The sequence below is a fragment of the Rhinoderma darwinii genome, chromosome 3 (genome assembly GCF_050947455.1).
Source record: "Rhinoderma darwinii isolate aRhiDar2 chromosome 3, aRhiDar2.hap1, whole genome shotgun sequence".
Lineage (NCBI taxonomy): Eukaryota > Metazoa > Chordata > Amphibia > Anura > Rhinodermatidae > Rhinoderma > Rhinoderma darwinii.
In genome coordinates, this window is record NC_134689.1 from 148,961,982 (window position 1) to 148,975,828 (window position 13,847).

The 13,847-nt window shown below is 41.2% G+C and overlaps 1 protein-coding gene across 2 annotated transcripts in view; it reads right to left on the reverse strand.

Annotated features, from left to right (window-relative positions):
- Positions 1-1,543: 1,543 nt before the first annotated feature.
- The window catches only part of NTN4 (netrin 4), a 341,311-nt gene continuing 329,007 nt past the window's right edge, over positions 1,544-13,847 (reverse strand). For both annotated transcript variants that reach the window (XM_075856856.1, XM_075856857.1), the window contains 2 exons: positions 5,036-5,206; positions 1,544-3,053 (listed from right to left, as the gene is read on the reverse strand). In XM_075856856.1, the coding sequence (XP_075712971.1) occupies positions 2,917-3,053; positions 5,036-5,206 (308 nt within the window). In that variant the 3' untranslated portion in view covers positions 1,544-2,916. The remainder of the gene's footprint in view (positions 3,054-5,035; positions 5,207-13,847) is intronic.

Here is a 13,847-nt window from a genome sequence, read left to right on the forward strand (position 1 = left end):
GCCAAGCGCCGGCACGAACGGTGTAAAGCATGCCGCCACTGGACTCTGGAATAATCTAAAGGATGAATCTGTCATCGTGCCATCTGCACCGTCTGATAATCAAGCACCTATGAAATGCTATTTATGCCGAATAAAAGAAAAATAATTATATGAAGAACACAAACGTGGCTGATTTTTAATATATTACAGTAAATACAACGCTTATAAAAACATACATATTACACATACCGGACTTTTTTCACGTTTTATTGTGTAACAATATTGAATAAAAAGCATTTGGCACTGATCAACAGATTCTTCCATTAAAAAGTGAAAACAAATCTGTGCAAAGTGATATATTACAATTGTAAAACACAAATGAATTGATATCAGGAGTTTGTAGTTTTGTTGAGTGTTATTCTGTCTTCATGGCTTGTTTTTGTCAGGAAACCGGCTTATCATTAGTTGAACCTTTCAGATACAACTGCATTTATACTAAAATAACTGAAAAACACCTTGACCACACACACAAGTGATCTTCATTGAAAGGGAACCTGTCAGCAGTTTTAAAGGGGTTTTCACATTAGAGACATTTATGACATATCCACAGGATATGTCATAAATGTCAGATAAATGCGGGTCCCATCTCTGGGACCCGTACCTATCTCTAGAACCTGCCCCCTAAACCCCGTTCTAGCTTTGTCTGATCTCGCTGCCTCCTGGCCACTTCCTGGTTGTATGGTTTGGAGTTACGAAAACAGCGTAGCTGGTTTCCGTAACTCCCATAGTAGTGAATGGCATTTACGGAAGAAGCGTAACATGCGAGCTACGCTGTTTCCGCAACTACCATTCAGTTCTATGGGACTTACAAAAACAGCGTAGCTCAGCGAGCTACGCTGTTTTTGTAACTCACGACCATATAAACTTTTTCATGGTCGGAATTCACCAGATTCAGCAGCAACACAGAGCGGAAGAACGGGGTTTAGGAGGCCCCATTCTGGATATAGGAAATTACATTTATCTGACATTTATGACATATACTGTGGATATGTAAAAAAACATGTCTCTCATGGGAAAACCCCTTTAGGTCCTCATTTTTTTGTCGAATTTCTTCTATGATTGCTTATTTGTCACAAAACCCAAGTAAACACAAAATGCTGTTTTTAAAAGATGATTTAATTGAAGCATCAATTAGCAAACACCTGACATGTCGGGTTCTTTGGAGGAGTTTTTTTAAATACAGTTTTAACTGCACCTCAACTGCAGCGTCTGAACACACCCTTAGGGTATGTGCACACGAGGGCAATACGTCCGTAATTGACGGACGTATTTCGGCCGCAAGTACCGGACCGAACACAGTGCAGGGAGCCGGGCTCCTAGCATCATAATTATGTACGACGCTAGGAGTCCCTGCCTCGCTGCAGGACAACTGTCCCGTACTGAAAACATGATTACAGTACGGGACAGTTGTCCTGCAGCGAGGCAGGGACTCCTAGCGTCGTACATAAGTATGATGCTAGGAGCCGGGCTCCCTGATCTGTGTTCGGTCCTGTACTTGCGGCCGAAATACGTCCGTCAATTACGGACGTAATTCCCTCATGTGAACATACCCTAAGGCTATGTTCACATGTTCAGGATTTGATGAGAAATTTGACAAAATACTCGTCAAATCCACTTCCATTCCACATCTAATGCAAAGTGATTTCTGCTGCGGATTCTTTGTAAAATACACATTAGCCTATGGTTGAACAAAGAATTATGCAACAAAATGCTTGTGTGTAGTTATGGATTAAAAAAAATCTGGCAGTTAAATGATGACTTAGGTGTATCATAGTCAAGAGCCTACAGTAGATGCAATAGAGGAAGTCTACGCAGTTGCTATGGGGTCCCACGAGCAGTGGGTCACAGCTCAGGTTTTCCCCAGTGGGTGGAAGGAAATGAAACAGGGCTGTCCCTTTTTACAGGTTCTGCAACATTAGCAAATAATGGAAGAGGTAACAAGACCAGGGAAGGCTTTTAACAACCCCCTCTCCTACAAAGGATAAGTAGATGGACAGCAGAACAAAAATTGAGAATTCTCAACCCCAAATTGTAAGCGGTGATGATGTGAAGGTGTAACCTAACACACAGAAGGGGCCCCAATGTAAAAACATTTTTTAAGGCCGTCTTACTAATAGTAATGGGAAAATGGTTATTATTTTGTGCTTAATAATTGTAATGAATGAATATCACTTGGTAGAGTTTGTTTATAGTTTTACATTAAAGTATTTTTTATTTCATCAGTGTAAGAAAAACCTAATTAGATTTAGCTTTCACATTTATAAGCAAAATTTAAAAAGGAACAATGCTTAATGAGGAATAAAACACGTAATATCAATGTCCATTCTCTTTTTTTTTCAGGTAACATGAAATGACTATAAAACATAAATACATATCTAAAGAAAACAAATAACATAAAAAAGCAGAAACTGCTTTAAGGTGTCTCTAGTGTCAGTTCAGTTCTTTAGCGCTCTAAACACCATTGTCTTGTATAACAAATATAAAAAAGAAATGCAAAAACAGTTAGTAAAGTGCCTCTTAATAATGCTATTTACATTTAAGGAGGATGTGTGGAACACTACCTCAATACAAATAGTTCAAGTGTTCCTGTATGCTGATTGTAGAAGCTTTAGCTTACATGTTTCCACGTTTGCTTTCAAAATTTGACTTACCTGCGAAATTCCATTTAAGTCTAGTCACCAGCTATTATGTTGAAAATGTGCTAGAGAAGAGCATAACCATTTGGCTGTAAAACACCTGTATATGACCTGTAATGCATACAGGTGATGGTAAGGAGCATGGTTTTGCTGTATAGTATCTTCATGTGCTTTTTCACTAAACTGAAGTCAATAAAAACACTTTATTACTTCTGTCTTCAGTAGATTGCCTTGTGTTGTCTCAAATGCAGCCTTTTTTTAGTATCTCCATTACTTTCTTGCCAAGGGATGGTTTCCAGGGCTGGACAAAACTTTTCATGTTCACAATGAGACGACCCGTACGCACATCTTCATATCCAGCCACTAGATATTCTAGACCTAAAAATAAAATAAAAAATTAGTATAACCACATATTAGACTTCTTTCATGAATCCTTCAGTTGTTTCTATAGTTATAGTCTTATTTAGATGTCAACTTTTACATTTTACAGGAGCCCGTTCTCCCTATAGGTGAGGGTCCCAGAGGTGAAAACCGCACTTGTCACGTATTTATGGCATATCTTGTGGAAATGCCATAAATGTATAATATGTGAGTGCCCATTTATGTGAAGCCATGATGTGCTGTATAAAGGGGTGCAGTTAAAATACATGTCTGACAAGTACCAAGCATTTATGTATAACTTTGCATAAACATGGCACTTTTGTAGCTTCTCTTTTGAGGTACATATTATCCCAGAGTAGGGAATGGTTTAAGCATTAATTTTCTAATACAGAAACTTTTTCTACTTGGGCCTCACCAGCCAAAACATAGTCCATGCCCTTGCCAAAACTATAAATTGATCTCAATTTATTCTTGCCTACTGAACTCATTAACCCCTTGACGCGTTATCACGTACATGCACGTGATAAGTGTCATAGGGAGGTATGGAGGGCACTCACGGGCTGAGCGCCCTCCATACCCTGCGGGTGTCAGCTGTGTTTTACAGATGACAGCCCAGACTAACGGCCGGAAACAACGATCGCGCTGTTCCTGGCCGTTTAATCCCTCAAATGTCGCTGTCAATCGCGACCGCAGCAACTGAGGCGTTATAGATCGCTGGTTTAAGTCCCCTAGGGGGACTAATAAATTGTGTAAAAAAAAAAGTTTAATAAAGTTATTAGTAGTGAAAAAAAATAAAAAATATTCCCATTTTACCATTTTCCCTCTAAATGTAAAAAATAAACAAAACTGGTATCGCTGCGTCCGTAAAAGTCCAAACTATTACAATATACCATTATTTAACTCGCACAGTGAACGCAGTAAAAACCAAAAAATGTAAACCGCCAAAATCGCTTTTTTTGGTCACTTTAGCTGGCAAAAAAATATGTAACAAATAGTGATCAAAAAGTTGAATGTACCAAAAAATGGTACCAATAAAAACTACAGCTCGTCCCGCAAAAAATTAAGCCCTCACACCACTGAATGCATGGAAAAATAAAAAAGTTATGGCTCTCGGAATACAATTTTTTTTTTTTAACAAAAAGGTTTCTTCTTTTTAAAAGTAATAATATATAAAAAAAAACTATATCAATTTGGTATCACCGTAATCGTGTTGGCCCGCAGAATAAAGTTCAGTTGTCATTTTTACCGCACGGTGAAAGCCGTAAAAACGTAAACCCAAAAAATAAAATGTAGGAATCGCAGTTTTTTCCAATTTCAGCCCACAAAGAATTTTTTTTTCACTTTCCCAGTGCATTATATGGTACTAAATGGTGCCATTAGAAACTACAACTCCTCCCGCAAATAATAAGCCCCCACACCGCTCCATTGACGGAAAAATAAAAAAGTTATGGCTCTTGAAACGTGGGGAGTGAAAAACGAAAAAATAAAAAATGTCTCGGGCCTTAAGGGGTTAAAAACAGCACACAAAGAGTCAGTTATGTAGCTAAACTAGACATTGGTGCAGCCAGAAAAAAGGCTGTGCCGATTATAATCACTTCTGTCAAAACTGCCTCTCCAGCTGCGCCTCAACAACCAGGGGGCGCTACAGTTTGGGAAGCAATGTTCTAATACGGTCATTAGCATTTACACTCCATTCAGGAATTAGAGCTATAGGACTGATCTTCTAAGCCTTACAATTGCAGAATTTCTAAATGCTTGCCCTTCGAGCGCAAGATGCATTTTATTACAGTGATGTGATCTTTGATTGGGCATTCTACAACCATCTGTTTTTATGTCTATTCTTTCCTTAACTATTCATATAAAGTAACTATAGACAAATTAATTCAAAAGGCATTTGGTGACAGCAAAAACACATTTGTAATTTGCGAATATGTCCAGTATGACACAACAATCAAGTGATAGGCAAGATTGTAATATACCAGGGTTTAGGATGGGACAGGTACAGCCCCGATTTGTCCATGATTCTGGATACAGTGTCCTCTTTCCATGTGGAATCTTCAATTTTGTCATTTTCAAAACCTTTTTAATTTTCACATTCACTTCAGCATGGGAGCCCCTATCATGAGCTGACAATATCTTTACTTTAAGCACTGCCCAAAAAGGAAAAAACAAACATTTAATAAAAATTATTCTTTTTTTTTTTTTAATTAAATACACTTAACATTTGTTTTTTGTATTCCAAAGACTCTTAAATATTCTGCAGATAACATGCATTTAGATGACTATACTAGTCCTTCTCAATGAATTAGATTCATATATTATATAGATTCATTACACACACAGTGATCTATTTCCAGCATTTTTTTATTTTAATGTTGATGATTATGGCTAACAGTTACTGAAAACCAAAAATTTAGTGTCTCAGAAAATGAGAATATTATATAAACCCAATTTCAAAAATGATTTTTAATACCAAAATGTTGTCCTACTGAAAAGTCTGTACAGTATATGCCCTCAATACTTGGTCGGGGCTCCTTTTGCATGAATTACTGCATCAATGCGGCGTGGAATGGAGGAGATCAGCCTGTGGCACTGCTGAGGTGTTATGGAAGCCCAGGTTGCTTTGATAGTGGCCTTCAGCTCATCTGCATTGTTGCGTCTGATGCCTCTCATCTTCCTCTTGACGATACCCCATAGATTCTCTATGGGGCTTAAGTCAGGCGAGTTTGCTGGCCAATCAAGCGCAGTGATACTGTGGTTATTACACCAGGTATTGGTACTTTTGGCAGTGTGGACAGGTGCCAAGTCTTGCTGGAAAATGAAATTGGCATCTCCACAAAGCTTGTCAGCAGAGGCAAGCATGAAGTGTTCTAGAATTTCCTGGTAGACGGCCAACACCAGCAGATGACATGGCTCCCCAAACCATCACTGACTGTGGAAACTTCACACTGGACCGCAAGCAACTTGGATTGATGCCTCTCTACTCTTCCTCCAGACTCTGGGACCTTGATTTCCAAATGAAATGCAAAATTTACTTTCATCTGATAACAGGACTTTGGACCACTGAGCAACAGTGTTGTTCTACTGTTTTACATCAAGTCCAGAGTCAAAGCAGCCGTCTACCAGGATTTTTTTTTACGGAAGGTTTCTATGGCACAGACCCCTTCCTCTAAATACAGGCGAAAGTGTCCGTCGGCCATAGTAATTGTAACGGCCATGGCTGCGGACCGTCGTTCCTACTCACCCCTCGACGGCCGTGGCTATGACTCTGTGAGCGCTGGCCTGCATCTCCTTCCTAGGAGACGCCAGCACTCACTTCCGCCTTGCTTCACTGGGTCCCATAGGGTGATCACGCCTGGCCTTAAAAGGGCCAGTGTGCGCATATGAAAAGAGTTTCTAATTAGTCCATGATCACCCTGGACTATAAAAGGGGCTCTGCCCGTTCACTCATTGCCTGAGCGTTGTTGTGTTTACCCGTGTTAATCTTGCAAATGGTCCCTTAGTGTTATCCTGTTGCCATACCTGCTACCTGTATCCTGTATCCCGTGCTACCTTGTTCCTGTGCCTTAGAAAGTTGGAGTCATGTTGTGCCATCAGTCACACCTGCTGTGTTACACCACTCCTGGTGTCTTCTGCCAAAGTTGCTAGCCTAGCCGTTGCTACTGTCTGAACTACTACAGGTACCCTTGTGCTTGGACTATATGCACCTTGACTTGGGTACACTGTTTAGCCAGCTACTATCCTGCTACGGCGGTACAGCCCAGTGGGTCTACATACCCACAGATCGTGACAGTAATTAATGGGTCCGTAATTAGGGACGAAATCTACGGTCGTGTGCATGGGGCCTAAGAGGTCACAAAGGTCACAAAGAGCGGATACGCTGCCTATAAACACACAGTGTAGCCACCCTGTGTGCTACATGGAATTCCGGGCGAAAAAACGCACCAAACTGTGGTGCAGTTTTTCACCCGGAATGTCCGCTGCAGAAAACTGCAGTACTCCTGGGTAAGTATTAGTTGCGTTTTTTTGCGGCGGGATCGCTTGAACCAGCTTCAGAAAACGCAGCAACTGCTATTTGTTGCAGGTTTTTACCTCTCCATTGGAAGGAATTCAATGAGGAAAACCCGCAACAAATAAGCAGCGTTTACACAAATACAATTGACATGCTGTGGAATAAAATTCCGCACCGCAGGTCAATTTCTGAGTGGTTTTGCAGTATTTACACAGCGTGTGGATGAGATTTGGTTTATCTCATTCACTTTGCTGCTAATGTATTTGCTGCGGATTTTCTGCAACTTATTCCATTGCAAAAAATCCACAGTATTTACGTGCGAACTGACCCTTACTGTGTATTTTACGCTGACCAAAGATCATTCAGCTGACAGTTACATTCCAGGATTCCTCTACTAATATGCGAGATATTTTTGGTTTAGCTGAACTGGTATGTTATTTCTTCTGTAGTAAGGAGTTTAAAGGGTTTGTCCGGTTTAAGCAAATTAATATCATTTATTGTACAATTAAAAGTTATACAATTTTGCATTATACTTTCTGTATTAATTTATCACCGGTTTCAAGATCTCTGCTTGCTGTTATTCAGTAGGAACCTTAATTTTTTACTTCTAGTGGATACATTTTTGGCCATGGTCATGTGATGGAGACACGGGCACTGGGATCGTTAGGCCTTGTTCAGGAGGGTTAAATCTGCCTCAGAAGTCCTTCAGGAATATTCAGGCAGATGTTAAACGGTCTGCGCTTATTTTTCTGCATTTTTTGCCTGCAGCCATTGAAGCTAATGCAAGGACTGCAGGAAAGAACCCCATGAAAAACACTCAGAAACGGGAAAGAACATGATGTTTTTTCCCTTCAAGCAGCCAAAAGCCGCCCAGGGAAAAAATGCCTATGCCTCCTCTAGCACTGTTTATCTTAGATCAGTAGTCCCTATGGGCTTTCCCCAAAGACATTGGATGTTTGGTGGATTCTGGCAACAAAATGTCATGCGTATTGTCCAAAAACAAATGTAAAATAAATGTCAACTGTATCCCCATGGAACTGCTGCTACCTAGAATTAGGGACGAGGGACGACTAGGCCCGAGGAAGCATAAAGGGCGCCAGGGCGTCTCTGATAAAGGTGGTTAGGTGGAGCAGGGGTTATAAAATGGTGCTGGCCGCATGGCCAACGGCACCAGCATGTCTGGGGGAGGAGGGTGAACTCTTTGTTCACTTGGAGATAAGTGTAAGAAAGGGGAGTGATGATAGGAAAAGCTAGGTGAGCGCATAAGTAATGAGCGAGAGGGGAGGGGGTGGCGGTGTAAGGGTTTATAAGGGCAGAAGCAGAGAGAGGTAAGGCAGTACTTACCAGGAGAAGGAAATGTTATGCTATGCAATGTTATGTGATGTGATGTAAAGCCGGATCGGATCATGGCACTGCACCCCTGCTAAGAGCGGTTTTGGTGGTGGACCACGGCGAGTTTACCACTAGCTATACGGCGGGGTGAACTCGCAAGTGGGGGGACACTTGTTATACGGCAGGTCCCCAGGATGTTTTGGGCCTGGGCAGTCACGAAAGCTGGACGGCGGTCCGGCGGCTGCCTGGGGGGACAGCCGTGGCAGGGGCCACGGCTGTCCTGGTTTACAGTATGTGAGCTGGGGGCATGCGGGCCCCAGCTCAGGGAGTACCGTGTCGCGATTGAGTAATTAGCGTAAAGCTAAAATAGGTCATAGCTCCGTCTAAAATGATCGTTTTTCTAAGTAAAAAACACTGCTGTTACCTACATTACAGCGCCAATCACATTATCTAGGAGATAGGGCACTTATAATCTGGTGACAGAGCCTCTTTAAAGCTCACACTCTAAGTCCCCTAGCCAAAGGTAATTTGCTAGGAAGCCAATTAACTTATCTTTGTTTTTTGAATGTAAAACTAGAGCAACTCATAGAAAGTCATAGAAACATACAAATTCTCTGCAGATGGAGTAAGATCGTATATTACTTTCTAAAAAGCTACGCATACATTCGGTATTCTTTTAGTGCTCACTGTTTTCCTATTAGCATTTTCATTTGCATTCCTATAAATATCTCCAGACATTTCATGTGTTCACTTTTTTTCAGATGATAACATGTGTCAGTAATGAAACGAATATCCCTTCTCCATAACACAGAGTGATGAAATGGTGAAGTACTTGGGTGCTACAGTATGATTTATACTTGTTTTTGCTTTCACTTCTTATCTTAAAGAAAGATTAAATATCATCACTATCATGCTCAGGAAGCCAGAGCAACACGTAATCATAATTTTTCACCGACCGCAGACCCCTTGAACTTTCCTTTGCAGGTCACTCAGTCTTTGGGATATTACTTATCTCCTGATCCCCTCCCAGAAAGGAAACAGGTGTGGACAGCTTTAACAAATGTGAAGGGAGTTTTATGCACACACAATGTCAGTGCATAGCATACATATACATTTTATTTGCTCATGGAAAAACAGGAGTAAGGCTTCATTCACACAACAGTGAAAAAAAATTGCCATTAAAAACTGATCAACTGTCAGTTTTTAATGGCCATTTTGCATCAGTGTGTCTCTAAATTTTCATCCATTTCCAGTGCGTCTGCCGTTACAAAAAAGGATGGAATTCATTTGTCAGTTTTTTTTTTGTCCCAACCCCCTTAAAACACCACAGTGCCCATGTAGATAGTATTGCAATGTCTCTGTAGATAGTGGCACAGTTCCCAATGTAGATAATGCCTACATAGGGCCAGTGCCCACATAGTACCACAGTGCCCACATAGTGTCAGTGCCCATTGTAGATATTGCCAGAGTGCCCACATAGTACCAGTGCCCACATATAAAGTAACATAGTACCCACATATAAAGTGCCAGTGCCCACGTAGTGACACAGTGCCCATTGTAGATAGTGCCACACAGCCCACATAGTGCCACAATGCCCATGTAGATAGCACCAGTGTCCCCTGTAGATAGTGCCACACTGCTCCTGTAAATAGCACCAGTGTCCCCTGTACAGGGTGGGCCATTTATATGGATACACCTAAATAAAATGGGAATGGTTGGTGATATTAACTTCCTTTTTGTGGCACATTAGTATATGGGAGGGGGGAAACTTTTCAAGCTGGGTGTTGACCATGGCGGCCATTTTGAAGTCGGCCATTTTGTATCCAACTTTAGATTTTTCAATGGGAAGAGGGTCATGTGACACATCAAACTTATCGAGAATTTCACAAGAAAAAAAATGGTGTGCTTGGTTTTAACGTTACTTTATTCTTTCATGAGTTATTTACAAGTTTCTGACCACTTATAAAATCTGTTCAAAGTGCTGCCCGAGCATTCCTAGATGAATAGTTTCCTAGAAAGTGGATTGGTCGTCGTGGGCCAGTTGAATGGCCCCCTAGGTCTCCCGATCTGACCCCCTTAGACTTTTATCTTTGGGGTCATCTGAAGGCAATTGTCTATGCTGTGAAGATATGAGATGTGCAGCAACTGAAACTACGGATACTGGAAGCCTGTGCTAGCATTTCTTCTGCGGTGTTGCTATCAGTGTGTGAAGAGTGGGAGAAGAGGGTTGCATTGACAATCCAACACAATGGGCAGCACTTTGAACATATTTTATAAGTGGTCAGAAACTTGTAAATAACTCATGAAAGAATAAAGTAATGTTAAAACCAAGCACACCATTGTTTTTCTTGTGAAATTCTCGATAAGTTTGATGTGTCACATGACCCTCTTCCCATTGAAAAAACTAACAGCATAAAAAAACGCCACTAAAAACGCGTAAAAAAACGCACTATTAGGGTATGTGCACACGCAGTGTTTTCAGGCGTATTTCGGGGCGTTTACGCCTCGCAAAACACATGAAAAAACTGAAGCAGAACGCCTACAAACATCTGCCCATTGATTTCAATGGGAAATACGGCATTCTGCTTCGACAGGGTGTTTTTTTACACCTCATTTTCCAAAAACGACACGTAAAAAGACGTCCGCGATGCATGTCACTTCTTGGGATGTTTTTGGAGCCGTTTTTCATTGACTCTATAGAAAAACAGATACAAAAACAGCCGTAAAAAAACGCAGCGAAAATCGTGAGTGGCTTAAAAAACGTCTGAAAATCAGGAGCTGTTTTCCCTTGAAAACAGCTCTGTATATTCAGACGTTTTTGATTTTGTGTGTGCACATACCCTTAGGTGTGGATTTTACCTGTGGAATAACCTGCGATTTTGATGTGGATTTTCTGCACCAAATTCAGAAACCTGCGCATGTAGTCTTAGGCTGAATGCACTTGATGTGTATTTCGTGTGGATTTGCCGCGAGTGTTTGTGTGCGGCAAATCCTTAGGGTAATACTGTACCAGCAAAGCCAAAGAGTTTTTAAGAAATCTCATGTAGACGCTGCGTTTTTTTTCTCCGCACGTAAATTGACCTGCACTGTTTATTTTAAAATCCACAGCATGTCAGTTTATCTTATGTTTCCGCTTGCGGATTGTATGACTAGTTATAAAGAAAAACGCACCAAAACCCGCAGCATGAAGCCGCATTGAAAAACGCACTATGTTATTGATTCCCCAAAAAAAACAGAAACTTTACGGAATGGAGACAAACGTTTAGCAACTATTAGCAACGGAAGCATTACCATTGAAATCAATGGTAATGCAAACGGAAAGCTGTAGTCTCCATTTGGTTTCCGTTCATGGGTTCCCCTGACGGAAAGGTCTGACGGAATCAGTGAACGGTACTCCGACGCAGATGTGAACGAAGCCTAAGGCTGGGTTCCCACGTAGTGTAAACTCCACAATGGAATTCTCTGTGGAAATTCTGCAGCATTTAGAGTAGCAGCAAAGTGAATGAGATTTAGAAAATCTACTGCTCACGCTGCAGAAAAAAAAAGAGGGAGGGGTAAGTGTAAACATTTTTTTTTCTATGCTGCTTTCCGCAGCAGAAATTCCGGCTGAAAAACCGCAGCACAAAAATGGCGCAGCTTATCCGACCCGTGGGAACCTGCCCTAAGGTTACATGCACACGTTGCAGAAATTTGGTGCAGAAAATCGACATTAAAACTGCAGGTAATCGCAGATAATTCCGCAGGTAAAATCCGCACCGAAGGCTTTATTTTGGTTTCAACTGTATTTTTATTGAAAAGTTTTCAAAATACACACAAGACATAAGGATGTATGGGCAGGCCATACAGTCCAATTGACATATTAGAAAATCCAATCAGACAAGACAGGACACAAGGAGAAAGACAAAAGGGAGGGGGGAATAGTGGGAGTATATAGTACCGAGGTCAAGGGCAGACAACCCGACGCCAAACGAAAGCGTTTTTTGCAAGCTTCCCACACTTCCCGTTGAAAGCGCATAGGATCCAACAGAGACGAAGAAGGAAGGGCCAGCGGATCTCCCCGTAATAAAGAGTTAGGATGAACAGGGGCCATCCACAATTTATCCATTTCCGTCCACTTGTTGTAGGCCCGAAGATGCACCCAACAGGGAATGCGGCGAAGATGGCACGCCCAGTAGTACTTCACAACGTCAGGAACAGACAACCCCCCTGCAGATCGACCAGACAATAAAACAGATTTCGGGATTCTATGTCTGCTGGAGTGCCATATGAACCTGAGGATGGAAAACTGCATTGCCCTCAGTTCCCCCATAGGTACTGCCACTGGTAGGGTCTCAAAGAAGTACAATAGTTTAGGGAGCAGGGTCATTTTGACCGCTGCAATGTGTCCAAAAAAGGACATGGGGAGAGTACCCCACTTGGCCATAAGTCTACGCAACTCAACAAAAAGAGGAGGGAAATTAGCCTTGTAAACAGATGTGTAAGAGAGAGTGAGCTGGACTCTCAAGTAAGTCAGGGAGGCCTCCTTCCAGTTGTAGGTGTAGTTGTGCTTGAGGAGCACTAGTTCTTGTTGTGGGACATTAAGAGGGAGCGCTTCCATCTTAGAGGTATTAGTTTTATAACCTGAAAGCCACCCATATCTATGGAGAACGGTAGTAAGGGTATAAGGCTTTATTTTGATAAATCAGTGTAAGCTCGGACGTGAAAAACGACCGTTTTTCACATTCTATTCGCACCCATGCGGGACTCGTTTTTACGGATCCCTCATAGACTTGAGTCTATTGAGGGATCCGTGAAAACAGTTGAAAATAGGACATGTCCTATTTTTTTCATGGGCCCTTCACACAGTCCGTTAAAACAACGGCCGTGTGAACAGTCCCATTGAAATACACGCATCCATGTGACGGCCGTGGGATGAGATTTACGTTCATCTGAATAAAGCCTAGTGTGTTTTTTATGTGTTTTTAGTTGTAGTTTTGACATTTTGATGCGGAAATAGGAAAGTTTTTATGCTGCAGATTTTGGTGCATTTTTTTTTTAAACTAGTCAGATGAAATTCGGAAGCGGAAACTCTAGAAAATTGACTTGCTGCGGATTTTAAAATACGCACCAAAGGTCAATTTCCATGCAGAAAAAATCAGAAAGATGTAGCGGAGACTTCTTGAAATCACATCTAGGCTAAGTTCACATCTCGTTTTGTGCACACGTTTGTGGTATACGACGACGTATACGTTTTTAAAGTTACAAAACCTTATGCATTTGTAACATACTCTTACGTTTTTGTAGTATATGTCGTATATGTTTTTATTTGTTTGTGTCTGTTCTTGCTTATAAAAATGTATACTTTTTTTGTTCTTGAGCTAAATCAAACTTTGTAAAGTCAAGATTTCCCATATATGGTGAGAAAAACGTATAAGTTTTACGTATGTAAGCGTAGGGTTTACGATTGC